The 27,265-nt window shown below is 39.4% G+C and overlaps 1 protein-coding gene across 9 annotated transcripts; it reads left to right on the top strand.

Annotated features, from left to right (window-relative positions):
- The first annotated feature begins 499 nt into the window (after positions 1–499).
- On the top strand, positions 500–27,265 carry bdnf (brain-derived neurotrophic factor). Of its 9 annotated transcripts, none has more exons than XM_055203678.1 (2): positions 500–607; positions 25,807–27,265. In XM_055203678.1, the coding sequence occupies exons 1-2, from the start codon at positions 563–565 to the stop codon at positions 26,650–26,652; spliced, it is 891 nt and encodes a 296-aa protein (XP_055059653.1). In that variant the 5' UTR covers positions 500–562; the 3' UTR covers positions 26,653–27,265. The 9 variants fall into 9 exon arrangements, with proteins under 9 accessions (XP_055059653.1, XP_055059679.1, XP_055059661.1 ...); XM_055203704.2 differs by lacking the exon at positions 500–607 and adding an exon at positions 10,511–10,842; XM_055203686.2 differs by lacking the exon at positions 500–607 and adding an exon at positions 10,971–11,531.

Here is a 27,265-nt window from a genome sequence, read left to right as displayed (position 1 = left end):
ACCCATATCATTTATTCAATGCAGAATCTGATAAGAAATGTTTGCATGTAAATCTTGCCGAAATCTAGATATTTGTTGCAACCTCTGCAAATCTGAGCTCAGTGTTTGACACGGTTGACTTGACATCTCTGTCGAAACCCTACAAGAGACACGTGTGAGATTACTGAGGTGAAGTTTTTGAAAAGCTTAAAAAAGTCTCCATTTCCTCTCCATTTATTTTCACCACTCTCAACGGGAAGCCATTTAAATATTAAGAGATCACATTTATGATTCGATATAAATTGAGGGGAATTTACTATCATCGAGTTTGTGACTGACTGTCATATGAAGGATTATGAAACAGGAATGTTTCAGCACACTAATTCCCAGCTTTCAGAGTGGAAAATATTCAAATAGATGGTATGGAAATCCTTGGATAAGCTAAGATTTGAAATGTAAAGCAGGGAACATGGGCGATCGACCTGCTCCCTGCGAGCTCCGACACTCAGACGAATATCAAAATTCCTGGAGCACGGAGAGAATCCGCGGATCTGGCGCGTTTTCCGAAATCAGACCTAGTCAAATGGGACCACCGGTCCACTGCTACCTAGGAGCTCGGAATATTAAGGTAAGCACAAAGGGAGTTAATAATGCTTCTTAATTAATGTTATTTCCATTAGAGAGTGTCCCATCCAAACGCTATACCTTACAGATGCTGGAAACAGACGTGTAGATGATATGCAGGTCTTGGTCATATCTAAGTATTTACGTATTAGAAGTAATACCAGATCAGAATAACGAGAACCTCCTCTGGATGTTCTGAATGCTCGACTGTGACAAGCCTTTCACAACAAAAGGTGTGTCATCACGTCACAGGGCAGTCAGAGGCCAAGAGCTGAGTGAAAACAGTGCAGCTTCCATTCAAATATATTCAAACAAAACTGCAAGAACACCACAATATCCCATTGCATGACAGCAGGCAATGGCATTCTGAGCAAGGATCACCTGAAGGGCAAAGACAAATGTAGTTATGGTTACACATGGTTACGTAGGTGCATCTATTGATGGCTCCTTCTGGAGAGTCGTGTCGTGAAAAAGGCGGAGAAGTGTTCTGTTGGCTTCTGATGCTTTCTTTCACTTTACACTTAAACTACTTGTTGTTGGACTTTGGTCTGATACTTAAGAGTTCAGGAAGTTAATGAACAGGCCAATTGTATTAAGCACTGGTGTTGATGAGTCAGACCCTAGCGACCCCCTTCTTCTTTTCAGGACACCTATCGGCTGCCTGTTGCGTTGCCATGGCATCCTTGCCAAGCCTCATCCTGAGGATGAAATGTAAAAATGACTGAATTTTGTTATGGTGTTTTTACCTGCACTTTCACATGATCTTTTTGTGAAATTCACTTTACTGAGTCACAAAGCAGCGGTGTTGATTAGATAACCCCTGGCGTCAGAAACCAAGGGCAAATGTCCATCTCGTCACGACAAGCTGACATTTGCGAAGGTTTGACGATAAACGTGATCCGGTCTCCGGCGAGGGGGGATGCAAGCGTTCTCCTTTCGTTTCTTTCTGCTTCTTCTCTCACCGTCTTACCAAATATAGCTGTAGAATAATGAAAACAATATCCAGTTTATATCTGCAAGTTAGTGAGACACCCACTCTCATTTGCAGCGAGAGCAAATGACCCTGGGGATGAGTCATAACATTACTTTAAGGCTGTTTTATTCTCTCCTCACAAACACAGCGAAATCTAGAACGGCCAGGTATCCTTATGAGATATATACAGCCAAAGAGCTCCGCCGCCCTGCCGTGCCCTGAGCCCCAATGTTCTTCCCCTCAATGCCCCTTTAAATCAGTCCTCTCTTTCAACATTTCCATTGAAAGCAACAAGGGACTGAGACTTAGAACCAATGAGAGGCTGATGTGCATTGGCAATGAGTTTCATTTTTTATGTTTTGACAAACGATTAAAAAATCGTGCTTGTGTATAAAAGTGCCCAAACATTCAGGATATCAAATGAGTGCAGGTTGCTTTGGACTTAATTTTGCCGAGGCCTTGGAATAAAGTGTGAGGTGTTTTGCATTCATTTAGACCTAACAATTTTTTAGTACACTCAAAAAAAATTGGTGCTAAAAGCTCATAAAGGAACCATTTTAGTGCTATAGCACCTATATAGCACCTATGAAGAACCATCCGGGGGTAATATAGCACCACTATAGCACCAGATATGGTTCTATATAGTACAATATGGTTCTACATAGGTGCTATATGGCACTTAAAATGGTTCCCGAGCCAGTGAACCACTTTTAGTGTTATTTAGCACTGAGTGTACATTGTCAGAAAAAAAGGTACAAAGTTGTTCCTTTTTCTGTCGCTGGGGTGGTACCCTAAAAGGTACCTTTTTGTACCTTTATGGGTATAAAACACATTGAAATGTTGTACCTTATGGGGTACAATATTACACTCTAAGGACCTTTTGTGTACCTTAAGGAACAATTTTGTACCAGTTAAATTTTAGGGGTACAAAACAGTTAACTGTACCTTTAAAGGTACAAAATAGATCCTTAAGGAACAGTAATGTACCCCAAAAGGTACAACATTGTATTATATTTATATACCTGTAACGGTACAAAACGGTACCTTGGGGTACCACCCCAGCGACAAAAAAGGTACAGTTTTGTGCCTTTTTTTCTGACAGTGTACCATAAAATCAGTGCAAATAAAACATGCGTTAATTTGTCATTCAACAGCATACTTTTTATATGAATAATATTTTTAAAATCTGATTCCTGTATAAGTCATATTTATCCCATTAACTGTACCGTACGTTACGGCCACTGAATCTGTCTGACCACTCCCAACTATCCAGCCGCGGGCTAAAGCTAAAGTGTTAACAGTCTCTGTCTTATCAGACTACATCAACTTTCCTTAGTTTAAAAGAAAAGAAAAGAAGCGGAGGGACGTTCAGGGGGGCTATCTGTAATCGGACCTGGTTTCCAGGAGTCTGAGAGGATTTTGATGCAGTAATATTATACGTCGGTCCCAAGTTGAGCCAAACAAAGGTGCGCAGCCAACCGCCAGAGCAGAGCATGTCATCTAAATAGCGCAGGCTTCTTTTTGCAGTTTATTACATCCAACTGCTTTGTGTCGCTTGAGTTTGGCTGGGAGGCGGCACAAAGGAGGCAGTTTGTTCACCCTCCACAAGCATGCTTTTATTTGCAGCGGCCCTTTGATGTATAGAGAGCGACGCATTTGGAGTAGGATATCCCTAACAGATCAACAGGGAAAAAATCCCACTCTTTTAGTATTGTCTTAAACAATTCCCAGCCTTTCAGCAAATACGTCTTTTATTCACTTTCATGGCCATTGAGCGAGCTGTCTGTTATTACAGAGTGATGAGGAAAGCCACATAGCCTAAATGTCTGGGTGTCTATGTGTGTGTGTGTGTGTGTGTTTTTGACTGCACGCATGGCAAACGTAAGAGGGACGGGCATGTTGGAAATCGCCGTACGGTGTAACAGAACTAAGTGGCATCACGCCAAGTGTACACATGTTTGCTCAGTGTCAAAACAGAATTAGAGCCCCAACAACAGCATTCAATTTGCGCCTGTCTTTTTGAGCAAGACTGAAATAATAACAAACCCAGTCAAGTGACTAGTATGGCCATACCAGGATATCTGTACATTTCTAATGGCGATGTAACAAAACATATTGTCAAACTTTTTAAATAATGATATACTGCAAGTTATTGTGACATGAGTTAAATGTAAAATAAACAAATAGTTGAGCTTTAAATAAACAGAGGTAGGTTATTGTCTCACTTTCGTTTTACAGAATTGACTTTTAAACAGTGATGTAAAACACTTGTAAAACACAGATTTTATTAACCTTAAATCTTTTTTATTTGGTTATTAATTGGGTACAGCAATTCATATAATTTCTACTATCAATTTATTTTATTCTGTTTTTTTGCGTTTTTTTACACTGTGCCACGTCTTAAAGGAAAACACCACAGTTTTTCAATATTTTACTATGTTCTTACCTCAACTTAGATGAATTAATACATACCTTTTTTTCAATGCGTGCACTTTTAATCTTTGTACAGGGCGTTGTGAATGTGTTAGCATTTAGCCTAGCCCCATTCATTCCTTAGGATCCAAACAGGGATGAATTTAAAAACCACCAAACACTTCCATGTTTTCCCTATTTATTGTAAAAACTGTTACATGAGTAGTTACACGAGTAAGTATGGTGGCACAAAATAAAACTTTTGTTTGGAGCCATAGGAATGAATGGGGCTACGCTAAATGCTAACACATTCACAAAGCGCTGTACAAAGATTAAGTGCACGCATTGAAAAAAGATAGGTATGTATTAATTCATAAGTTGAGGTAAAAACATAGTAAAATATTGAAAAATTGTAGTGTTTTCATTTAGAAATAGGACCTTTACTGAGAAACTTTTTACAACTGCCAATACTGTCGCCACAAGAGACCAAATTCTGACTCAGATGGCCACTAACTAAACAGATGAACGAAACATAAACAGCTCATGCACTTTAATGTCTCAGGCTAAATAAAAACAACAACAGTCTTTGATGTCTTGGCACTTGATGTCCAATGAGTAATTGTTTAATTTTTGTTGGTCCTATTTTGTTCAATTAACAACGAGTTTGACCAGGAGTACTAAAGCATTGTTGCTTATGGCTGTATTAACAGCTCAATATTAGATGTCTGTATACTCCAAAATGCAAATAAACAAAGCCTCACTGCTGCTGGCCCTTAGAGTCCAAACCTTCACCATTGAAAAGCATGCAAAGTAGACTAGTCAAATAAACTTCACCTCAGAATCTATGATGGGGGAACATAAGTACGAGTCATAACCTGTTTATGCCCGAATTTTATTGAGTACAATATATAAAGTTATTAATGAGTCATCAATATCTATAGCAATCAGCTTTGTAGAGTTTCGTTTTCTCCATGAGCACGTAAAATTATGCAGTATGTTTGATATGCAAATGTGTCAAATTAAAAGGGGTTGACATGCGATGTGAACAAACTTATGTAGTTTTTTTTTCATAAATTAAATAATTAAAAGACAGTGTTGGGCAAGTATAAATCAAATACTTACACTATAATGTTAAATCAGTTTTTCATAACCCATCGCATTGACTGCTATGAGTGCGCTTGTGTTTATGCAAGCTGTGCCCTCTTAGAACGGATGTGTTAAAAACAACACAATAAATGTTAGTTTTAGGGACAACACATTAAATGCGTTGTCCCAGAATACACATATATGTATAACACAACTTGTATTTTTTTAAAGACAAATTCAACACAAAATGACACATAATGTGTTAAATAGCATAACACAAATAATGTGTAAAAAATGAACACATCCTTTCTTATAGTGTCTTATAATTTGCATGTGCATGAAAAGATTCAAACACTCTTGTCTTTCAATGTTACGTCTGTGTGTGTGTATCAGATGGATTTGCACATTAATTGTTCACAGATTATTGTGGTGTGCATATGTACAACCATATGAGTGATAGTTCAGAGCTACAGTTTCAGTTTACATCACTGCAGTTTATTTTTACAACTATAAACTGCACTTGACCTAAATCTGCTTCTGATAGCTCTATTCTATGGTTTATAGAGCATGATGATGACTTTGTAGATACAGTGGTGGCCATCATTAAGAGATTTAGGTCATTTTGAGTTGCAGAAGGCATGGAATAACATTTCTAATGAAGTTTTGAGGAAATATATAGACAATGTGCTAGAAAAATATGTGCTGCTGTAATTGCTGCAAAGGGTGGACATTAAAGTTAAAAGTGGATTAAAACAATACTCACTTCATCTAATATTTGTTGTGCATAGAGCAACCATCATTATGAAATTAAATCATGTTTTGGAGACAAAAAAGGTCAATATTTTCAGATCTGTGTCTGGTGTTCTAAAACATTTGGCCACCACACACATACACAATTGCCAATAAGCTTCACAGAAAGCTGCTAACCATGTCATGTTGATATTTAAATTACATTGGTATGCTACTAGCCATAATCTGAATATAAATCTCATAGTTCACTAATGATAAAATGAAATGTCTGCCAAATGTCAAACATCCCGATGATGAAAAGACAGGCGGTCAATACAGTCATAACTTTGAGATCATCATAAGTTTTAACACTGTATGATGACTCTTTATAATATACAGATCCACCTCCCCATGTGATTCAGTCATTGACACTTGTTGATCACCTACCACTAAACACTTTAGTGACAAAACTATGAAGGATTCATATGTAGGATTTTTAAACACAGGGCAACATCACTGGCACATGTTTCAACACACAACATAGCAGGTGTATAGGTTAGATTAAACTGCAGATTCATATTTATTTAAAGGTTGAAAATAATCCGTATTGAATTTGAATTTATAGTTTGAAATACATTGTCACGTTTTGGTTACTCAACTGTTTTGTCCTATTTTCTTACCATTTTCACTTTGGTTTAGGGTTAGATTTACATAAAATGACATCCTTACCCAAACCCAACTCTAACCCTAACGTCAGGCGACAATGTTTTAAAATTTAGAAAATATAAAAAATAAATGAGAAAAATAGTATAAACCAATATTTCAAGTGACATCCTAATGCAAACACCAAATCTAACCCTAAACCGAAGCGACAATGGTTTGAAAGTAGGAAAAAACAGTTGAATAACCAATACGTGACAAATTTGACACATAAACAGAAATTCGTGATACGATCACGAAAAATCACGGAAATTCGTGAAAAAATCACGAAAAATAATCAAAAAATGACACGAATCTAGGTACACTGTAAAAAAATCTACATTAATGTTTATGTTACTTTAACTTAAAAAATTAAGTTAAACAACCTCAACTTGTTTTTTTAAGTTCTGTCAACTTATCACAGGTCAAAACTTAAAATAGTAGGTTTAATTGACTTACAAAACCAAGTTGTTTTAACTTCATGCTCCATTTTTTACAGTGTACATAATTTTGTGAGATTGGAAACGGGCACCATTGACTTCCAAAATAGGACAGAAAAACACTATAAAAAATTATACATTGTTCAAAATATGTTTATTTGTGCTTATCAGAACTAAGAAATTTATACAGATTTGTAAAAATCTGAGGGTGGGTAAATGATGACAGAATATTCATTTTTGGGTGAACTATCCCTTTAAAGGTTAAAATGGTCTGTATCAGAGTTAAATTTGTAGTTGAATGTTGAAATTATATGAATTTATAATTGTTGGTTCAAATGTTCTGGACCAGAGTTGATTTCTCAAATAAAGTAATCCGGATGAAAATTAATTCATGACTGTCTGGACTAGAATTAAAGATTTAATTGAAGGTTGAAAAAATCTGTATTAGAGTTGACTTTGTAGTTGAAAGTTTCTGTAGCAGTTAAAGATTAAAATACAGTCTGTAACGGAGTTGAATTCTGAATATTGAATAGAGTTGAATTGTCTGTATTATAGATCAATTTGTAATTGAAGGATGAAATGAGGTGAGATGCCTGTATGCATAAGACCAGAGGTAGCATTTGGTGATGATAAGTGAGAGAAATTCAGAACGCCAGACATCCCTACAGCCATATAGAGGATAGGATCCATTCCTCCACTAACACGTGCACACACCCACTGCTGAGGGTTATTTTTACCGCCAGGTACTGTGTAAGTTGTGACGTGCAAGCCCCATTACTGATATTTATGGAACACAAATTGAAACGGAGAAATGATACGGCATTCCCAGAGGACCCATCCACTCTTAATAGTGGTCGGTAAATGGAGTGAAGAAGGGGGCTTGAAAATGCTGACGGTGCAATTCTTTTTGGCAGCCATACACTTTAGTTCTCATAATGATTTTGGAGACTGGGCGAAGCCCAAATGTAATTAGGCTTGACAAACAGCTCAGGTGACCTGCATAAAAACAACAACAACACAAAACCCATGTGTTCAAATAAAACACAACGAGAGTTTCCTACACTACGTGACTAACGCAGATTTTTATTTGGAGAACCACACTACTAAGTTATATTATAGACCACATTCTACTCTATATTCCCAAAGCCTCTTATTAAAAAGCTTTCTATGAGACATTTTTCTCATCAAAGTTTATGTTTTGGCTGTTTTATAAGGAGATTCCTTTAAACGAGCCAAATTAAACAGAGATGAGATTTCTAGGCATTATTTCCATTGTAAGCAAAAACCTCTCACAACACACCACTCCTAATCCCCAAAACATTTCAAATTATTTTACTGCCATATTAAAAAGATTATTTTCTATAAATAGAGTTCATTAATACATAATCCAATGAACAACATTAGTAAACATTTCAGAGAAAAGTACATGAAACATTCAGGTCAAATAATCCAAACAAAACACTGTTGTACCACACAATAACAAAGCTGAAATACACTATTTCTACATTTTTTTTTTCAGTAAATTGTAAGGGATGTGCTGTGAAAAGTGAGTAGCACTGTTTCAGGTGCCTATGTATGCTGTTATGACAAAAGAGGTCAGATGAGGGCTGGATGGGGGATTTTGTCTTAGGCAGAAGAAGGTCTGACCTGTAGTCTGAGTTTCTGGGTTTCTCTGTTTAGGAGGTACGGGGGAGGGCAGGGGTGGTGCAGAGGGCCGAGTGTGAGTCATCCAGGGAGCCTGTGAAAACTGTGGGAGCGTGGATGTAACGGAGGAGAGGCAAGGAAGACTGGTGTGATGAAGTGATGCAGCTAGGAGAAAAAGGAGAGGAAGTGATGACGAGTTAATCTGAGGCAGGTTCAGGATGCTGATTTTCAACCCAGCATTGGGTTAAAAAGGAACAAAAATTAACCCTAAAATGTTTTTATTTGATCCAACAATGGGTTAAAAACAACCCAGCATAGGTACAATCCAGCGGCTTGTGTTCATACCTTAAAGGGATAGTTCATCCAAAAATGAAAATTCTGTCATTATTTACTCACTCTCATGTTGTTACAAACCTGTATTAAATTCGTTGTTCTGATGAACACAAAAGAAGATATTTTGAAAAATGTTTGTAATCAAACCGGACCCCATTCACTAAAAATAATAAGTAAATGAGGTCCAGAACGGTTTGGTTAAACATTTCTCAAAACATCTTCTTTTGTGTTCATCGGAACAACGAAATTAATACAGGTTTGTAACAACATGAGAGTGAGTAAATGACGACAGCATTTTCATTTTTGGGTGAACTATCCCTTTAATGAAGAGTAATATTCCCTTAAAAAAAAAAAACAGGATTTTTAGAGTGTGTTGTGTTGTTCTGGTCATGACATTCCACATGAAGAGGTTTGCCCTCTTCAAAGCCCCCGTTTCTCAGCAACACAACCCTCCTTCATTTATTTAAGCACTCTGCGTTTGAAATATCTACGTATAGCACAAACTACATTCACCTGCATTAGTGTATTCAACCTTCAGACACTCATTCATTCAGTTTTCTTTCAGATTCATTCATTCCATCATGAAGATCAAGTATGTGCTACTCTGCAGTGCGCCAAAACCTGCAAGTGCAAAAAGAGCGACACAGGAATCAATACAAAGCAGCAAACTCACGAGCAGGCAAACGTTAATGCATCAAACCAAATTCTGCTGGGTTATTTTTAACCCAATGCTGGCTAAATATTGGACCTAACACATGTTGGGTTAATACATAAACCTATGCTGAGTTGTTTCAATGCAATGCTGGGTTGTTTCATGGTTTTGGGTCAACATGTGTTCTGTTTAATATTTACCAAGCATGGGGTTAAAAATAACCCAGGAGAACTTGAAAGCACATATCATAATCACCCTAAGGTTTAGTAATTTATTTTTTTAACACTTTTGATTCTGGTCTGCTAAAGAAGGCTCCATATGATCATAATTGGTTTAATGTTGATGAATTAGAAGTTATCCATAACCTAATGTGAACTGATCTGAAGAAATATTGTCTCAAATTCTATTAAGTCTTAAGCAGACTGGCAGTGAAGAGAAATGCAATTCTATTTAATCAGATTTTTTTCCAAGGCACAGAGCCTGTTTGCATTCAGTTCCCATTAGTATATCAGGATCAATTGCCATGTGCATTCTATCGTGAACTTTCTATTGCATCAATTAACAAGTAAGCTATGTAGTTGTTTACTACTGATGGATATGCTTATTGCTACTGACAGTATACATAATTTCTGAACATGAGTCTCTGCATAGGAACAGGTGAATGAGTGTGTGTTGCACGGACTTGTTGAATCAAAACACTTGAATCAAAGTTTCTGTTTATTTTTACAGGAAACAAATCTGAATATCAGCCATAAAGTTTGTTAAGATATCACTGATCTTTGTCTTAAAAAAGACTTTTTGGACTTTTCCCTCTCCCCAGCTCATGTTTTTAGTGTGTCTGTGTTGCGCAAGCATACAGTAGGGTACTGTTTACGGTTGTTGTGATTTATAAATACATTGGCGTTTCGTTTCTTTTACAACTCTCCAGCTCGAGCGAATCTTGGCTCATATGCGGCTAAATACCACATATTACTCATGTTACTTTCCAGCACATTTGTAGGACACATGCAAGCATAGCGCCTCGTCACTGCATAACAATTAGATGTCTGAGTGTTCACCGCGCAACTGATGGAATTTTACTGATAACAGACAACCTTCCGATTTGGATTTCGTGACTTCAGTTTCTTTCTTTATGTCAAGATAAAGTCGTGCGTGAGAAAAACACTGTCATTTCTTTAAGTTGACAGCGTGCCTCAAGACGGACGGGGATTCAGCTTTTTTCTTTTGCTATAGTACATACATAACGAAGCTCAAAAGTGTATTGCACAGATGTAAGTATGGTACTTAAAAACCCTTTTCCTCTGTTCCCACAGCTTTGCAGCAGCAACAAGTCTCCCGAGAACTTGGTCCTAGACTTGGCAGAAAAATCACATCGTGGAATTTGATCTTACCTGACTAAGGTCTCCCTAGGCTGGGAAAACAGTCATAGATTGCAAATGTCGTGAAGTGTACCGGCTTCGCGTAATGTTGACATATATGACGCGCAATGAAAGCACGGGCGCATGAAGAAGTGCACATTGATATCTCGGATGCGCAACTTTTGTCACGGTCATTTGTTTTTCCGTTCAACGTCTATTGGGGTGAGATCTGTTGTAGCTAGTGGTCAGTTTAGTGCCCACCTAAACTTGACCGCCTTCGCTTATTTCAATCACGTAAGAGCACTAACGCGGCGTTTCTCTCAGCGAGGGCATTGCGTAAATCTGTATTGGGTTTTTCGGTAAATCGCGACTGGTTGCTATTTGTCCTGTCGGCACAGTCACCAAGGTGTTAGAGAGTTTAAGCACGCGGATATTGCAAAGGGGTTATTAGATTCATAAGTCACCCAAGTGGTGGGCGATCTTCTGAGCACGGCAGAAGTTCTCATATGATGACTTCAAACAAGACACATTACCTACCAGCATCTGTTGGAGTGTGTGGATATTAAGACACTTCTATCTCCAGGACAGCATAGGGGAAAATGGTAAGTAGCATGGAAAATACTATATACTTTCAGGAATAATTATACTCTAAATGGCATAGCTTGTGTTTACACTGTAGGGTTGGAATGATAGGAACATATTTTCATAGACGACACATACGAGTGGTCTCGTGCTTATGGACCCTAAAGCTGAAGGCTAGTTATATGAGGGTTTATAACTGGTCAAATGAATATAAAACTTTGTAACGGAGCGGTTTTCTGTGATTCGTGTAATCTGAGCAGAGCAAAAACGCAGGCACAGTAATAGCCGTATAGAGAACATACATTCAAATTTGTTTTGTTGTTCTTGCGCTGTGTGCCAAACTGCGCTTTAATGCCTATATCGCTTTTTTATCCTTTATACTAAATATGATTTTTTCCCCCCAAGTGCTCTGTCAGTGAGAAGCAACATGTGTAGACATGTCCATCTGCCCTGCAGGACAAAAGCAGAGCATCAGTAAGCTTTACGGAGCGGAACCTATTACTGTGTGATTTGGGGACATGTTTTGAACCTTTTGGGGGACTCCTCTTTAGAGGGATATGACCGACTTTTGAAATAAGTGATTCTTTTGTTAAGCAAAGGATCGGTCAACATGTGATCAAATATTAACAGGACGGGCTTGGCAGGGATATATTCACGTGACAAGGCGTGGGGAAGCAATAGAGTAAAGCAATATCAAGTGGCACTTAACGAAAGTATAGATTTTTGCCTCTAAGTAACCTTAGCTGTGCTATGATTTCAGCACTTTGGACAGAGGCACCGGAGTCGTTGAACGCTGCGGACTAACACGGAGTGGACATCGCCTTTTGTGTTTGCAGTTCTTTTGCCAAAGCTAGGGAATTGTTTCACTTTTTCCTTCTTCTTTTTTTTGCTTTCGGAGGGAGACCAGTGAAAAACAAACGCGAGGAAAAAGATCCAGTCAATAGCGGGTCTGCTTACTTTGCGCTTGGAGTTTTGTCGTCACTTAGAGCATGTGAAAGTTGAAATCTTAGAGCTGCTGTAGGGTACGCGTACTTTGCAAGCTCCACTTGGTGCACAGCGTTAACTTTGGGAAATGCAAGTGTTGGTCTTGGAGATCTAACCACTGATAGTGGTTGTCAGCTCTTAAAAAGGTAAGACCAGTTTGTGTTATTATCCACTTCACTAGCTGTTCTTTTTTGCGACATGTCTTTTCTGTGAATATAGCAATTGTACGTCTTTACGTGTTTTAAGTTTAGTTAGTGGTTACGGAAGGAGAAAAGGCTATGCGCTCTTAGTAACATGATGGACAGTGATGGAGAACACTGAGGCATATGATAAACTTACGGTATCGTTTTACATTTCGCCTCTACTTACTCTCTTTACATTAAGGCTAAAGCAGAAAACGTAACGGTGACAAAGTTATTTTAATTAACAATCACGACTCTATCGCTAATTCAAAGAAACGGACGGAATAATGTAGGCTATATACACGTACAGGACCTCACAAATTCACCCATATACAGATTAAGCAATTGTTTATGTGTAGTTATTTATAAAATGGCAAAGTAAACAGTCACACCATAATCAAAAGCTTGCGGAATTCTTCTTGTCATAAATGCGCAATTGTCTAGCACAGACTTTGCTTGCTGAATAATGGGCATGTCTTTAATAAAATATGCGACTCAGCACGAACTGCTTTCTATTCTTATCTATCTATCTATCTATCTATCTATCTATCTATCTATCTATCTATCTATCTATCTATCTATCTATCTATCTATCTATCTATCTATCTATCTATCTGTGTACCTGTGATTCAGATCATTTCCTACCAGCTAAAGGTTGTTTTCGTTAGTATGGCGGTTTAATTTATTCGTTGAATCGATCCTAAAGTGGTGCAACCAGCCCTATCAATGTAATCGCGTCTGTAGCATCTCCGCACTTCGTCACCGTGGACATATTGCTAGTGTTTTTACTACGGACCGCTTCTCCGTTTCATTCATCCCGAGATATCCACTCCTCTCCTCCAGCACCACCTGCTCAGCTCGCTCCCCAGCGCACAGGTCTGTCTGTGCACACGCAGAACAGTTGGGAACCACTTAGAGCTAAACGCTTTCGCCACAGATAATATATCACGTTAAAGTATTTTGAATTGCCTCGCCAAAAATAGCCCGAGGGGCAAAACATTGTGCGCGCGCGCTTGTGTTCGCGTGTTCATATATTTATTTCCATTTAAAATGAATAAGAATTTGGATAGGCGTGGTCAGATTTTGTCAATTGTTCTGGCTGGGTTAGATGGAGCCACCGATAAGATTGCCTGATAAGGAAATGGCTGAGAGGCTTTCACGCGTATTGTGGAGGGACCTGAAGAAGAGCCGCGCAAGACTGAGGCAAAATTAGGACAGTCAGCGTTTTAGGAGCCTTTCGCTGATGATTTTCTGACTTTTATGCCGACTAAGTTTAGGAATTCGTCTCAGTTTCTGAGGGGGACGAGCGGAGGATATTGGTTACGCTCGCTTTTTTTGTATCCAAGAATCTGATTAAAGTGTGAAGCGATTGAATGACAAACAGACAGATATGAAAGCCTCCGGGCGCTCTCATCACTGCGTTAATCAAGAGTCTATCAGGCGGAATACATTCAATGTGTTATTTAGCTGCTTTTAAATGATCCTTATGGCCGTTTCTCTTTGTCCTGCTGCGTTAGCTTCTTTCATCACTGCTAAATCGGTAATTTCTCTATTAATATTTTTTCTTGTCATGGTCACACAGAAATGGTTATCGAAAAATCTGTGTACGGTAGTTAATAATATAACATTTTATCGAGCCTCTAATTTTACAGTGACATAAATGAAGTGGAAAAATATGCACATGTATCGTTTGTTTGTTTGTTTGCTTTTTACCGAAAATAACCTCAGTTGATATGGGAACAAAATGTAGGTAGGCTACTTAATTATCGTTGTTTTGTGTCATTGTATCGGATTATCATTATTGGGCAAATATTATAAACATAATTATGCAAATGCAACGTAACGGTCATAAACGCCCGTATTTATAAGCAACCACTTAATGCATAAATGTATCTTTATGTTGTTCAACGAAATAATGACTGATTTTATTAGCAAAGAATGAATATAACTAATACTTCTGCATTCACATATTTGATTTTTTTTCTTCTGTATTATTCTGTCATACCCCGAATGGAATCATGATAGCCTATTAAACTGTTAGTGGGTTGTGTTTCTCTCTAAATAATCTCAGAGTCGTGTTTCCTTTTGTCCAATGTATATTTTTATCTTTAAAGAGCTATATTTTTGTATTATAATTTTACTTCATAGACAGAAAGGGATAGAGATGTGGGCTGGTGGTGTGGGTGTGGGCATGCGGGGGGGAGGGGGTACTGGAGGCGGTTGCGGGGAGGGTGGGGGGTGCTGGGGGATGGCACGACACACTTTGTATGTAAGGAGGGTTTTTTATAGAACTTTCTGCAATGTACGTCATCGGATCCGTCCATAAATGGGGTTGTGTTATCTAGCTGAGAATCTCCCTCTCCGACCCCCTCCTCTCAGCTCTCTCTGATCGCTGCAGAGTTAAAGGTGGGCGTCAATAACAAATCTGAGCTTGGTAGGTTTCAATCCAAATAGGCTATCGCATAATGCTATTGTGGTATAATATTTTTTTACCGTTTCATCGGCGTTTCATTCATCATTGCCGACTGACTGCCGCGAATGTTCATGGGATAGGTCTATTTATAAGTCAAATATGGAAATGGTTTTGTTTAACGGGACTGGCTTTGTTAATTAACTTTTATAGAGATGTACCGACTTATTGCGTCCTGATTCACTCACGGCCGCGGGAGGAATTTATTATAAAGAATATGCAGAGTTCCTTGGGGAAATAAAAGCTGATGCTCGCCACAATTGCGAACAAGGAAAAGGTCCTTTTTTCCTCTAAAAAGGTGGTTTATTCTATTAAAAATAATCTAATTAAAATAACATGACGGCAATAACAACATAAGTAATATTAAGTATTATAAGTATTATTATTTTATTATGATTTAGACTATGTGCTGGCCACAATTTTAATATTCTGCATAATTCAATAATATACTCAGTGGTGCCAAAACAATTAAATAATACAAAGCTTTATTTTTCTGTGCAGTAAGAGATTATTTGCATAAGTGGAAAAGGCAATAAATCTTTTCAACACTTCCGATTGCGGATTTTGTTTGTTTTTTTGTCCAAGAAAACCAATAGCCTAGAGGCTTGAGGAATTGGGCGCGCGCTCAATAAGTGCTTGCGTGACGTGCGATGAAGCGCGAGGGCATTAGAGAAATGCGAGAGGTCGTGTTGTATTTACAGTGTAGGATGTAGCCTAATCATTTATTTTTTAAACAATCTGATTTGGACTTTTAAAAACAATTGTGTTATTTTGTTATCACGTGCCTTTAATGCAGATGTTGCTCTTTGCATCTGTGTGTGTGTGTTGTTTGGGGGAGTTTATGGATATGAGCATCTGTGTATCTGACCTACAGCAGATATTTTTTCATTCAAGTTCAAAGGGCATGTGGTAGGGTCTATGTGGTGAGTTTTGCTAGTTGTCCACCCACCTGTGTGCGTTACTCTTATATATAAAATGGAAATGCACTTGCCTCTTTGTATGCGAATAGCTACAGTCAAAGCAGTATTAGCGCTGGTGCCTGGCAACTAAGGCTCCACCAAGGAATCTTTTTAACAATTCGACAACGTCAATGCTTGGGTATGTATGCAAGACTTCTATAGCATGTTTGCAATTTGCCTCTGTGCATGTGAGATAACAATGGCACCAAATCTGTGTTTGAGATTTCTATAAAGGTTTCATAACAAGGGTGCTGACAAACTTAACAAATCTTTGAAATCTTTCAGACTGATGTTCTCATCTGGCGACAATGATTTTAAGCTCTCTGCTTGGGCACCGTGTTTAAAGTCAGTGGATTTTGTCTAGCCTATCTATAATTTTATTTTTTTGCAATTAATAGGTGAACTTAGAGAGGTGAGCTTAAATCCAACAGGTGGTTGTTTAAGTTGTATTTTCTTTCCTAAGGGCACTATTTATTTAAAAAGCGATGAGTAGATCAGTTGTCCGATTATATCATTTACATCCATGTAATATATTGATATATGAACATATTTATAACACTGCAACTAGTAGTAACATTTTATATTATTATTAGTCGCAAAGTTATACGTTTGCAAAAGGAGAACTATGGTGTTCGATAAAAGAACCACCTACCTAATTATGTAAATATACTCACCCTTGACACATGAGGGTTTGTTGGGCAAGCAAAAGGCTAGATTACCAGAGGATGTGTGTACAAAGGGATAAAGTGCAGCAGAGGGCTTATACCCCACGGATACATTACCAGTGTAGCTGGTGTATGCTGCAAGAGATAGATTACAGTTACATGGATTGTATAGCTCATTGTGTCTAAAGTGGATATCTGTGTGTAGCCCAATAGCGTAGCTGCAATAAGTCAAGACTTTAAGATCTTTATCGTATACGAGTGGCCGCTGTTGACCATCATCAACACTTTAATGATAAGAGAGACCTGTTGCATCTTGCTGCTGGAGAGAGGAGCACTGGGCAATTCTTCAGTCTAAAGAGGGGCTCTCAGATGAGAGATGCTGATGTGAGTCACACAAACCATTGCCTAGTCCTATACACTGTTCCCCAAGCTGACGAAAAATGAGAAGATAGGCACTCATTAATGGGTGAACGGTCTAGAAGCTGCGCAAAGTGACTCACTCATTTCAGAGCAATGACAAAACATAAAGGTGAGACATACTTGGGAAAAGTGTATCTACTTTTAATTACACTGCATGTTCACTCCTAAAAATTCATTGAATTGTATACTAAGTCTTTAATTGTGAAAGCTGCATGATTTCATTTTTCATCATCATGTTCTGGTGAGCGCTGAAATGTGTAAAATGTTTGTGAAAATCTAGTGCCATGCTAACATACGTGGTGCTTGCTTTTGAGTTTCATTGTATCGCTGTTTGGTCAGAAATTACATCCTTCCCTTTCCTGTGTTCACTAATGATGTAGTTTGTGTAATGAATGCTATAAATTTGATTTTATTGGTGTGTCACATTGACCAGTGACAACGATTAGGACCTAGTTTTCTCATTATCAGTTGGCCAAAGACAGCATCTTAATCTTTATTTCTAAGTGACTGATAATGCTATCCTTAGTTGATTTTACATCCAATTTTGATCCCTGAAAGTTTTTGTCATCTTATCCTGGAGTAGACGGAACTAGATTCATTTTAGGTTCGTACAGGGCCTCCACTAACCTGTTGATGCTTCGTTAAGTGCAACTTCAAAATCCTACATGGAAAACTTATGTGGAAGAACTGTCCCATTGTTCCTGGATACCACTGTGTTGGGTCAAGACAGAGCAAGACAACATGGGAGAAAAGCAAAGAAGAGTTTTTGAGAAAGCTGAGGTGACGTCATTAGCGACCCGACCTATTGGATAGAGACACGGCCATCGCTTCTGACGCCGCTCCGACTCTCTCAACATTCAACGCGTCAATCCTCTGATCTTTTGGGGTTTTTTGGTAGTTGGGAGACAAGATGGGGATTTTTCGAAGTTTTCACAAAACAATCAAAAGTACATGTTTTGACTCCTATCTTTCTGTATTCATATTAATCCATCTTCCATCTGTCGACTTTGTGGTTTTTGTGGTGTTGGTGTCAACTTTGTGCTGCATTTGCAATTCTGAATGAGGTCCATATTATTTTAGTGTTCCTAATGAGAAGCAGAGTGATTTATTTATGACTTTACTGGCTGTAACAGCCCTTATGCGCAGTGTGAGCGTATATGACTATGTGTGTGTGTGTTTTACCTTTCTTGGAGTCATGTCGCTCAGTAATTGCTGATGCAACCCTTTGTCATCCAGGGTTTGCCCTCTCCTCCTGTGAACCTATGGGATGAGTTATATTCATCTTGGCTTGTCCCTATAGGGGAGAGGAAGGGGCTGTAAGCATGAGTATGTCTCAATAAGTGAAGGTGAATGTGTATTTATGATAGTTTGTGAGTATAATAGTGTGTTATGAGTGAGATAAAAATGGAAGAAAGACAAGAGGATGTAGTATATGTGTATATTTGAGTCAGTGTGTGTGTACTTAACTGTGATGAGGCAGGTGTTAGCATCCGCTCCCATGCTGGGAACAGCTAGGTTTGAAACCTCTCCACCTCATTACCTTTAGCAGAGTATAATCATCATCACTATACACCAGACTCATCTATATAAAACTTGCATTGGATACGGTTCAAAATCACAGGGAGCTTTTGAGCATTGCTTTGGTGAGTGTATGGGGAGTCAATGCAGTGTGTGCGAGAGGAAAAGAGAAATAGGACCACAAGAGCCCCACCCCTCCTCTCCAACCTAGAAGGTCATGTCATATGCATTAAACATGGTAATGCTACATTTGAACCACCATGTATCAAGACACTCCCATTAATATAACTGACACCTGAAGATCAATGCACAGAATTAAAAGCAATAAACCAACATCTGGCACATAAGCCCTTTTTGGCAGACAGAGGGTCTCGTACTTACAATGGTTTAAAATATCACATACAGGAATAATGGGTCCTTGATGTGGTGGGGGCAAGCGTAAGCGCTTTACTTTGAAGCTACCTTTGTAAAGTCACAATTGCAAATATCAATTTCAGCAGATGATCTATAGTCTTGTCACAAAAAGGTGTTTCACATTAACCCAACAGCTGTCCATTAGGAAGCTGTGGAACCAGCAAAGCCACTTAATTTAAAGTGGAGTGCAAGAGCAGACGAGATTGAAAAGAAAAATAATTAATAAAAAAAAATGTCAGGTAGCCTATTCTGTGATAATGCCTCTAAATGAAATAAACTTAAAATACACAAAATGATATTCCTCAGCTTACTTGGTCTTATTTATTTACTTATACTTTATTCAATTTTTTTTAATAAAAAAAAGACGACGAGGAAACATCAAAAGCACCATAGTGGTGCCATCAGTTAGAGTAACACAATGAATAACACCTGAGAAAAGAAAGCGATGACAGATATATGTAAAAGCCGATTGAAGGCTTAATATCTCCAAGAATTCCCATACTTTGCTGTTAGGCGATCTGTGAATGGCATCATAACAGACTTTCCGGTTATTCCTTAAGCACAATCGTCTCACTCGGTTGGCTCTCGGTCGGGCTCGCGGTTGAGTCACATGTTGCAACGTCACGCAGTAGTTACTGTAGTCGCGAGGAGGAATGAAGCCGTCATTTCAAGCTCGCGAGGTCTCTGAACGCGCACTACACTGCGAGCGCTCACCATGCCATCCAACTGCTTCAACCCAACTCCAGAGGATCCGCTCGGTCATGGGAGTCCATTACCTCAACCGTGCAATTTCCACCATCAATAATTTAATCTATTTGCTCCAAAGCTGAAGAGAGAACTTGCAGCTGCTTGTCGAAGAGCGCGCAAATATCGCTAAAATAGTTACGCGGAGGGCTTACCCAAAACATCCCAGATGACACAGCCCTGGTGAATGGTCTCCTTTTCGACTGGACAGTAAAGGTAGGTTTTTCTGAGGAATAGAGTATCATTTGATGGTTTATGCTTTAATGAGACGTGGAGTTAAGAAAAAGTAGTCAAGTGTTGGATCATGCAACGGTACTGGCTGTGCCGCAACATGAAACGCTATCCTCTCGTGCATAAGATACGGCGTTATTATGTTGATTGGATTTCTGATAGATAACAAGACAGGGGTAGATGCAAAAGTTTGTTTTATTCATTATCCCTGTTTAATATCTATGTATCCTTATCCGTTCAGATAGGGCATAATGGCCAATCTTGTTTTTGACATTTTTAAATATATATATAGCCTATATATTAAAGGACTTAATACATAATAGTATGTTTGTTCATATATTGTTTATAAGAAAACTAGGCTACCTGTCCCAACGTTTCGAGAATAAATAGGTTTGGCGAATTCAATAAGACCTGAAGAACACGAAACTTGAGATCATCGTTTAGGTTTACCGTGTAGAGTCTAGCCTTCCCTTGAAATAGATAAACTACTAAAGAAGAGCAGATAAAGTCTTCTTCATTTTCAACATAAATTATAGTTCTGGGTCACTTTTGGAAACAATAAGAAAAAACTTTTAAACTACTTCATCACTACTAATGAATACGGTTTTTACTTTTTTTGTCATGTCCTAATTGACTTTGTAATAATGCATTTTAATATTAAAATGTTTTGTTAGTCTGTGTGCATGTAGCCATATATATTTTTGAATGTTATATTTTCATGTATGATTAAACTTATTTAATATTTGAACCATAGTTTATATTTGAAAAAGGAGGGAAATGTCAGCTATTCATTCTTGAAGTTTGCCTTGTGTGTTCTCTCTCTTATGTTTATATCACAGAGAGAAAGAATGAGATGTGTTTCTAATGGTCTATGCTTTCCGCTTACACTGGCATCAAAAGCGTCTCGAGCGCTTTATGTAGGCGAATACGCCATCTAGTGCAAAACTGTTGTAACGTCATAAAAAGGTAGACGAGAAATGATGGATTATATGTAGTTGCTGCTGTTTTACGAGTATACTCCTCTGCCAACATTTTAAGTGAAAAATGTAAGATCACATACAGTTTATACAGTAAACGTATACATTTGAGCCTGATAAGTTTTTAATGTTTGACACCCTCAGGATGTTTCCAATTCCTAAGAAAGTTCCCGGAAAAACACTCAATCTCTACTAACATATCAGTGGCAAATCTTAGATAATATTTCCAGTTCGTCAATGCCTGCCCTTTCTCCTGTTACGAGAAAAGACGCAACTTATACATAAATTATTACAGCGCTAATGTTTAATTTGTCTTCTGCCTTTCAGCTTCAGAGCCTCATTCACAACACAATCATGTGAACTACAAAGCTTGTTAGTATTTGAACAGCACCTCAGAATAGTTAACTTATTTATTAGTAGTGTTTAATTGATTGTTGCTTTGTTTTCTAGAGATAATGTAGATCGACGTAGATTGCTTTGGTAGTTTGGGGAATTTGTCATTTATTTAAAATATAGCCTATAGCAGCTTTGAATTCCAAGGGAGTGTAAACTAAGTTTCAAAGTCTAGGGCCATAAAATTGGGGTAACTTTTCAACAGAGACATTTCATTGCAGCCCTAATCTGCAGGTGCACAAAGAAGGAAAAGACAAATGTTTCTCAAAATGTGCTTATGCGCTAGTTAGTGTTCCCAATTTTGGCCTATTTGTTAGAGCTTGTGATTAGGGATTTCGTTATGGTTAGACAAGATCGAGTACTGTTATGCTTTAAGGTTCAATTCTTGAACAAGCACCAGTTGCATAAAGTAAGTTATTTTGAAGTTGCTTCTTGTTTGATCAGATGTAACCATTAAGGATCGCATGTTTTAATGTGTATCAAAGTCCGAATGATAATTAGCAGGTGAGACACCTGTGTGAGCTTAGGTGATGCACACCACACTGTTCATGTCATTGAAGTATAGAGAAGCAATCAGAAATCTTTTTGTTATTCTACAAAGCCTTCATCTTCAATCCTTTGTTGATCCTTTTATATATTTAATTACACATTGTTAAATGTCTTCGCATCTTAGACCTTTCTCCTTTTTCTATAGAGTGCGAGGACTAATATAAAAGTGTCTGTTACCACTATACTTTCAAGTTGGAGGAGCTTTATATATCTGTCATCACTGGATTTCTTTACTAATCCCTCTGTGGCATGGAGACTTAAGCAAATACAGTTGTGGGGGTATCGGGATCACGGAGACCAAACTATCCTGTCCTACCTGCCCCCTCTCCAAACAATTGAGCAGGTGCAATGTGCTCTTTCTCGCCAAACCAAAGAGCTGCCACTCATGTCCAACCGAGGTACAATCATGTTTTACAGTAAAAGATGTTTCGACGTGCTCTTGCCAAGCCCCGAGCACATGGATCAAATACAGCTGTGTGAATGTAGTATGTCATCAAGCCTTCTGTATATGTTGTTTTGAGGTAGAGAGTTCACTAAAGGTTGCATGCATTCTCATAAGATAGGTTTGATTGATGTAAACCTTGTTTGTAGAATATTCAATGACTTAAAATGAATCTGGCTTCAAAGGTGGTAGAAAAAAAAGGCATAAATTAGCTTTGACAATCGAATGGGGTTCGTTTTGCATTAAAGTCTTCATTTTAGATATTTAAACACACCTGAAAGAGTGATTAGATTCTTTACATAAAGCTTATTAGCACATTACCACTTTGCTCCTCTGACCCATGAAAAACCGCTCCCTGTACTCCCATATGTACACAAATGCACGCATCGTGTTTGCACATCGTATGTTGACAGGATATTGAAATTGCACGCAATTCGAACACAAACACGGTCAACATATTAGCGCAGAACAAACACATCTGTCCAGGTAATCTTGTCTTCTCGCTCTGCTTTGAATGAGACAGAAGGTCTCGGTTATTGCCAACTCAGTCCCAGAGCAATAAAGTGATTCATTGTCTAGATTACGTTTTAAGAGGAAGTTGATTGAGAGCATAATCCATATTGATTCTCTTGATGGAAACAGGAAATAGCAGAGTTAGAAATAAAATCGTTTGTTGTTCCCACTGAGAAGGGACCCCAGAGGAAAATGGAAAGCAATTGTGAGCTGATGAGTGGCACTGCCCCTAGCATCGCTTCTTCCAGCCTCACCGCCCTTTTCCTCTCATCCCCCTCGGAGACCAGCCAGAGACGTCATTAGGGTTGTTGTGCTCCTGGTCTCCGCCCCCTGCTACACATCGGTGCTCTAGTCTAATTAGGAGGTAAAGATACAATTTAGTCAATGTTGTTACCTGAAGGCCTTTTCCTTTGACAATAACTGACCATCATCTCACTGTGACGTGAAGCCGGTTGGCGCACCTCTGATGTATTTAAAGTTGCCAGTAGGAATCGGATGAGAGATGGCATCCGTGCTCCACCTGCTGTCAGGAAGGGCAAGAGAAGGGATTTGGTTGTCAGCATGACTGATGCTGGTATCTCATTCAGAGGCTTCTGTAATATATATAAATACCTCTCTCATTAGGGAGCCGACAGATGTTTGTTAATTGGGATCATCCTGAAACTGGGGCGGTTACTGGGCTGTGTGTGTGTGTAAACCCACATTAAGGTTGTCGTGAGAGCGGCGACGCTGACAGTGATCCATCCATCCTTACAGACGTGACATATCTGGAGGAATTTCGAATAAAATAAATAAGCCAGAATTATTGAATAATCCACAGACAGGCACTTTAAATTCCTTGCTATATTCGGCCGAGGTAATTGCTGACAATGTAAGAAGCTTTTTTCCATTACTGGGAAAGCTGACAGACTGAAGTATCTTTTCATGCCTGCAGAAGCAGCTTGTACACACATTTTGTGCAGCGCCTGATTTGATTAGGATTGATCTGTTCTCCACAGCTGTATCCTCAGCTTTTTTCCATGCTTGTTTTTGACCATTTGCGAGAGGAGATTAAAGATGCCCCCACCTCATCTCCCTTGCCAAACGCACACATTGGCACATACACCCTCACACACAAATGCACACGTACCCCTCGTGGACCGCAACGTCACTGAGCAAAGGGACTTTGAGCTCATTAAGCAGAGGGCTGTGATATTCTGAATCGAGACTGTGGGACTCCCAGCCGGCCTATTTATAGAAAGCACATCTCCATGGCAGTCATCGCTGCGCTAGCAAATCGCAGCCGTGGCCCCAGACACCAATTAAGAATGAAACAAATGCCTTTTAGACTGGGCGTGTCCCTCCTTCTCTCCTGTGCTGCCTTCTGCTCTGAGAGCGGCGGTCCCTCCCTCTGCCTCGTCCTGAGGCGGAGCGGGGCACCGGTAGGACGGCAGCAAGCGGAGAACTGGCGAAGCCTTGCTGCGGATCTGGATATTTTTAAATGCCCCCCATCCCCCACCTCACCCTCCTTAGAAAAGTGAGAGTGATGCTTATCTATTTTTTGGTTGTTGTTGTTTATGAATGCTCCCCGGCCCATTCATATGCACTGGGATGCCATTGGATGCAATGAATTGCAGTGACTCATAGAGGGACTTCGGAGAGGTAAGAGAAAGCTGCAGAGCGGTTCGCAAAAGAGGAAGGGAAAGGGAATGAATGAAATAGACAGGCGGAGAGGATGACGATTCCCTTTTGGGCTGTATTGGCTTTCCCAATATGCATTATTTTGCATTTTTTATAGTTTAACAGCTGGAGGAGTCGAATTCTGGGGAAAATGTGCTCATTAGAATACAGCATGCGTATGGGTATGAATAGGTGAATGAATGATGGGCATCATTTAATCTTTCCCTGCATCGCTTCCCTTTTCATCTCCGTCTTTTAACACCTCTTTCTGTTTCTCTCTATCCCTGTCATTTATCTCATACGTCTCAATTCATCTCCCTCTTTTCCTTTGTGTCTCTATTTCAGTTAACTCTCTTAATGGAAAAGATAATCATTTGTGAAGCATCGTAGTGAGCTGGATAGTTCTTGTGTGAGAGTCATCCGTGTTCAGTTGTTTTCAAGTTTAAATTACTCGCATTATTTCAATCTTAGTTAATCAGTCTTTGTTATTATTTTCCATGGAATTTTTGGTCTGCCTCCTTTTGCACATCACCAGTATCTGCTCCATCTTTCGCAAGCAGTCAACACTTTACACCCCTGGAAGGTAACAGAGAAGGAGGCAGGGGAGCGTGCAGGAGGATAGAAAGGGAAAGAGAAAGACATAGAAGAGTGGGAGCAATCCTCACATGTCCTCCTAATGATACTCCAGGGTCTCTGAATTTAGCCTGCTGCATTGGTGCGTGGGGGGCACGCATTCAGGTGTGTGTGGAGAGAAAAAAAAAGCGAGTGGTGTTAGTTGCTTTCCCTCGGGCCGTAACTATAAATGAAACAAAGAAATAACAACTCTGCATGTGGCGTTGGTGTTGTCCGTTGAATTGATTCGCAATCGCAAAGTTTCATTACCCACAATAACGTAAGACTGCTGTAAACCATTACAACTAATTATGACTCATGAGACAACAATCACCTGCTGAGAGGAAGAACTGCACTCTGGTGAAAGATTACACATTATTGACGTTATTTAGAGGCATAATGAGTTCCGAAAACATTGCTGCACCACTTGGATCAATTGCACAACAATCGTTATCCGAGTGTCTGTCGCGGGAGAAGTGTTATTCTTAAACAATTTGCTTTGAAGTTCTGATCTCACCCCTCCACTTTTTTTATCTCCCCCATCCCTCTTGTCTCTTTTGCAGTTCCAACAGGTTAGAAGAGTGATGACCATCCTGTTCGTTACTATGGTTATTTCATACTTCAGTTGCATGAGAGCTGCGCCCATGAGAGAGATCCCGGGTGTGCAGGGGGGCCACCGGGCTGAAGGCTACCTGGGCGCTGCTGCCGCGGCGGCCGCCGCAGCCGCCGTCACATCGGGCAGCCGGGGCCACGGGACTCCACAGAGCGGTGGGGGGTTGCCCTCGCTCACGGACACTTTCGAGCAGGTGATCGAGGAGTTGCTTGAGGTGGAAGGGGAGGCAACGCAGCAACTGGGCCCCGGGGCCGACCAGGGCCAAGGAGGGGGTGGTCCCGCAGCAGCGGTCGCAGCGAACTCGAAGGACGTTGACCTGTATGCCTCGCGGGTGATGATCAGCAACCAAGTGCCTTTGGAGCCGCCGTTACTCTTTCTCTTGGAGGAATACAAAAACTACCTGGACGCCGCCAACATGTCGATGCGCGTGCGGCGGCACTCGGACCCCGCGCGGCGAGGGGAGCTCAGCGTTTGTGACAGTATTAGCCAGTGGGTGACAGCTGTGGACAAAAAGACGGCCATAGATATGTCGGGCCAGACAGTCACCGTTCTGGAGAAGGTCCCCGTGACTAACGGTCAGCTGAAGCAATACTTTTACGAGACCAAATGCAACCCCTTAGGGTACACAAAGGAGGGCTGCCGAGGAATAGACAAGCGGCACTATAACTCACAATGCCGGACAACCCAGTCTTACGTGCGAGCCCTTACCATGGATAGCAAAAGGAAGATCGGCTGGCGGTTTATACGGATAGACACTTCGTGTGTATGCACATTGACCATAAAGAGGGGCAGATAGTGTACACAATGTATAGATTTTATTGAGAGTTCTAAAAAAGAGAAAGAGAAAAGAGAAAATATCTATTTGTATATATACATAACAGGGTAACTTATTCCGTCAGATGAAAATTTTATGGACTGCATGTAAAAAAGATGAAGTTTATACAGTAAAAGTGATACTACAGTCTATTTATTGAACATATTCATGACCTTGTAAACAATTAAAAAAAGATCTGATCAGTCATTTGCGCCCAGTTCAAATTACTATATCACATTCCTCAAAACATTGTGTTTTTTACGTTGCCAAGATTTTGAGAGATGAGGAGAGGAGGGGTGAGGAAGAATTACGTTCAAGAAAAAAAAAAGAAAAAACTTGCATGCTGCTTCAATCGTGAATTGAGAAACTGTCCACTTTGGGAAAACAAGTGATTTCCGACCAAAACATTCCGTTTACATTCTCAACCGTAACAGGATTTCCTCCTCTAAGTACTCTTGTCTGTTTACTATCCTCAATTTCTCAAGGTAATGTTGGAAATACATACTATGTAAAGGTGCTGTTGTCAAAGCTTTGCTGTTTATTTTTTTATCCCCACAAGATGAAAAAAAATATATAAAAATATATATAAAATTTA

The sequence above is a fragment of the Misgurnus anguillicaudatus genome, chromosome 21, assembly GCF_027580225.2.
Source record: "Misgurnus anguillicaudatus chromosome 21, ASM2758022v2, whole genome shotgun sequence".
NCBI classification, from domain to species: domain Eukaryota; kingdom Metazoa; phylum Chordata; class Actinopteri; order Cypriniformes; family Cobitidae; genus Misgurnus; species Misgurnus anguillicaudatus.
The sequence above is the reverse complement of the archived record's forward strand: the minus strand, read 5'-3'. Positions and strand labels throughout refer to the sequence as shown.